Genomic DNA, 3,319 nt, shown 5'->3' with positions numbered 1-3,319 from the left:
CCGATCAGTTGAATGATTAGGAATGAAGGAAGGAAGTGAGAGAATTCCTAGGAAGCTAATTCGTTATTCGAATGGTTGAGTGGTTCAGAAAGTGGTGAAAAGACCCGCCACCACCACCACCACCAATTATGTTTTCGTCTTCTACACGGGATTCCTCCTACTGTGGGCACAGCATCATTTCTTTGTGCAATCATCAATCCATGTGCATGACTTATCAATCTCATGACACCTTTTCTAACGTTCATGCCATTGGCTTCCCCTTTCATTTTTCAACACTTCTCCCATTATTATCCCCTCCTCCTCCTCCTAGTCAAACGTATGGTGTGGGAAGAGTTCCATAATATTCTTAGATACCCTTTTCATATACCTATTCATGTGTCCAAATGAAAAATTATCATACAACATACCCATTTCTTCTCAATCCAATTCCTTATCTTCTACTTGTTCTTCCTTATTCATAGCTAATTTTCCGGTCTCCAAATCCAAAATTCGTTATAATCTAATTCTAGTACATCTATTTGTATTGCCTAATCTAATCCCTATTGCCTTCACTCATAGGCAATCTAAAAATTTATTCTAAAAGAGACCCATTTCATCCAAATCCTATCTACGGTTTCTTTTATGCACTGCCTTCATTCATAGCCAATAAATTTGCTGCCTGCATATCCAAAACTTATTATAAGATAGACCCATTTCTTCCAAATCCAATCCCCCTTCTCCTTCTTGTATTGCCTTCATTCATAGTCAATCTTTTTGCAGAGAGCTATACATCGTTTGGAGTTCAGTATAACAGAGCCTTGTGGCCAATGGAAGGAAATATGGTTGAGGAGGAAGGTTGTGATTCAGGGCTTTCTCTAGGATTGAGTATTGGCGTAGGGAGATATTATGATGGTGGCCTTAATTCTCCTTCCCCATTAGGGAGGGACTCGAACATGAAAAGAGAACGAGAAGATGGTGTTATAGAGGAGGAATTGGGTGGTTGTAGAGTTAGTGATGAAGAAGAAGAAAGTAGTGGTACGAGGAAGAAGCTTAAACTGTCTAAAGAACAGTCTTCTCTTTTGGAGGAGAGCTTCAAACACAACAGCACCCTAAATCCTGTAAGTTTGGCTATTGATTCTTTATAAGACTATATAAAATTATCAGTCCATGAGATAGAGCAAAAACTTTTTATGGTTCATTATTAATACATCAAAATTAGAAACAATTTGTACATTTTGACAGAACCCTTTCATTCAAATCATCCCCATCTTCATGGAAACAGTTATCCAGCTTCTACCATGCACCTTTGTATAAGAAAGAGCGACAATTATAATTGCACTTGTCTATTATTGTCTAGGAATCAAACCTTAATGTGTGATATTTAAGCCGTGCACCATTATAACCTAAGAATTAAACCTTAGTGTATATGTTTAAATGAAATACCACAGTTTTCAATCTTCACGGTATCATAACCCAACTGTCTTCTTATCAGTCACTGTGTTTTCCACTGGCTTTTCATTTGCTATGTGATTGTTGTGGAATTGATAGTTATATTTCTTGTTTCACAAAATCTGTTAACGATTGTTCTTAGACATCATTCATTTCAACAATTAGACTAAAAAGTGATAATATGTTTTTAGATATAAATGTGTTGTAAAATATTTAACCACATGATAACTTTCATGGAGTTCGATCTCTTTATTGTTTCAACCTTAGGCTGTCCTTTGAAACAGAATTTGTGGTTTTGGAAAATTCTCAGTTGTTTTGTTCCTAAACAATCTTCTACAGGGTATGGGATCTAATATTTATGATAAGTATATAACTGTTTAGAAGGCTGCAAGTAATGCCATGGAGGCATGATGTACATAAAAATTGTTCAAAAGACCAAGTAAAGTGTTTTTACCTCTTCAAAGCTTTCTATTTTGAAACTAGATAAGGCTAAGATAGGTGGGCTGGTGAGAACTAGCTGATCTTTTTCTTTCTTTCTTTTATCCTCAAATTTAAAATCTATAATAATAGCTAATAATGTTGTATCTGTTGCACGCAGAAGGAAAAACAAGTCCTCGCCACTCAGCTGAATCTTCGCCCTAGACAAGTTGAAGTCTGGTTTCAGAACAGGAGAGCAAGGTAGCAATAAGCTCACATAGTGCACTTTGCATTAGCATATTATTCTCTTAACAATAATTATATTTTCTCAATTAACCAAGTTTTTTATATTTATCATTTCATATCATGTCCTAGATATCTTTTTCAGAAAAAGAATAGATATAGAGCATGAGAAATAATGATTCGTACGTTATAATGGAAAACAATTTATATTATCAATGATATCATTTTGGATCATATTCTATGATCAATTATCTCTCTAATTATGTTTTTCCAACAATGAAATAGTTTGATAAGAAAATGTTAGATCATCTCAGTGTGATGAGAGAAATAATGATTCATCAAAAAATAATTTCATCTTATGATCTATTATTACTTTTCTTGTTATTTTATTACAATTATCAGATTATATAATATGATTTGAAACATTGATACTTATTGTAGAATTGTATATATTTTATAAGCATGAAGTTCTAATATAACAAAAAGTTGTTAAAGCTCAATCTATTTGATAAATTTTGTAGGACAAAGCTTAAGCAAACTGAAGAGGATTGTGAATTCTTGAAGAGATGTTATGAGTCATTGAGTGAGGAGAACAGACGACTTCAGAAAGAGTTAGCAGAAATGAGGGCTCTGAAATTGTCAACAGCATCTCCACCATACATGCAAGCACCTGCACCAACATTAAGCATATGTCCTTCCTGTGAGAAAAGAGTGATTACAACGGATAAAATTGGGACTTTCTCTCAATTCCCAAAACAACAACACTACACTTCTTATAAGAATTCTCCCACGCCCTCTTGATTAGATTGTTATATGATATATACTCGTGAAGATATGTTGGATACTTGCAGACCTTGAATGAATGTAAATTGCTTTACAGTTGGGAAATATAAATAGCATATGGTGTAAATTTTTAGTTGTGGGCTATCTTCGTTCCAATGTTAAGATTAAATGAATATGATTCAACCAAATATTTGATGATCAAATTTTAATTTTCTAATGTTTAAAGAAAAATAGGTATCACATGTGACCACAACTATAATTTGTAATTGTGTAAGACAGTTTATTTCGGATTGGAATAGATTGAATTATGGTCTATCATTAGGTTATTGTTGATTATCTTAATCTTGATGTTGAAATATAAAATATGGTCAGAAATATTAATGGACTATCAAACTTATAAAACTTGACTTATAAAATTCTCTTGACTAATCATGTGGCACAGAATATA

The 3,319-nt window shown here is 33.3% G+C and overlaps 1 protein-coding gene across 1 annotated transcript; it reads left to right on the top strand.

The window, feature by feature from the left end:
- The first annotated feature begins 238 nt into the window (after positions 1-238).
- LOC149557911 (homeobox-leucine zipper protein HAT14-like) lies at positions 239-3,004 on the top strand. The gene is made up of 3 exons (XM_089832368.1): positions 239-1,097; positions 2,027-2,106; positions 2,610-3,004. Exons 1-3 carry the CDS (start codon positions 807-809, stop codon positions 2,887-2,889), a joined length of 651 nt encoding a protein of 216 aa, XP_089688494.1. The 5' UTR covers positions 239-806; the 3' UTR covers positions 2,890-3,004.
- Positions 3,005-3,319: the final 315 nt, after the last annotated feature.

This window comes from Cupressus sempervirens, chromosome 5, assembly GCF_028749045.1.
Source record: "Cupressus sempervirens isolate cs-2001-9-10 chromosome 5, ASM2874904v1, whole genome shotgun sequence".
Classification (NCBI taxonomy): Eukaryota; Viridiplantae; Streptophyta; class Pinopsida; order Cupressales; family Cupressaceae; genus Cupressus; species Cupressus sempervirens.
The sequence above is the reverse complement of the archived record's forward strand: the minus strand, read 5'-3'. Positions and strand labels throughout refer to the sequence as shown.

Bases quoted from the DNA above. Each gene is read 5' to 3' on its own strand.
- LOC149557911 (XM_089832368.1), top strand. From the start codon at position 807: ATGGAAGGAAATATGGTTGAGGAGGAAGGTTGTGATTCAGGGCTTTCT. The intron at 1,098-2,026 runs GTAAGTTTGGCT...TGTTGCACGCAG, and splicing joins ACAACAGCACCCTAAATCCT to AAGGAAAAACAAGTCCTCGC. The intron at 2,107-2,609 runs GTAGCAATAAGC...TAAATTTTGTAG, and splicing joins TTTCAGAACAGGAGAGCAAG to GACAAAGCTTAAGCAAACTG.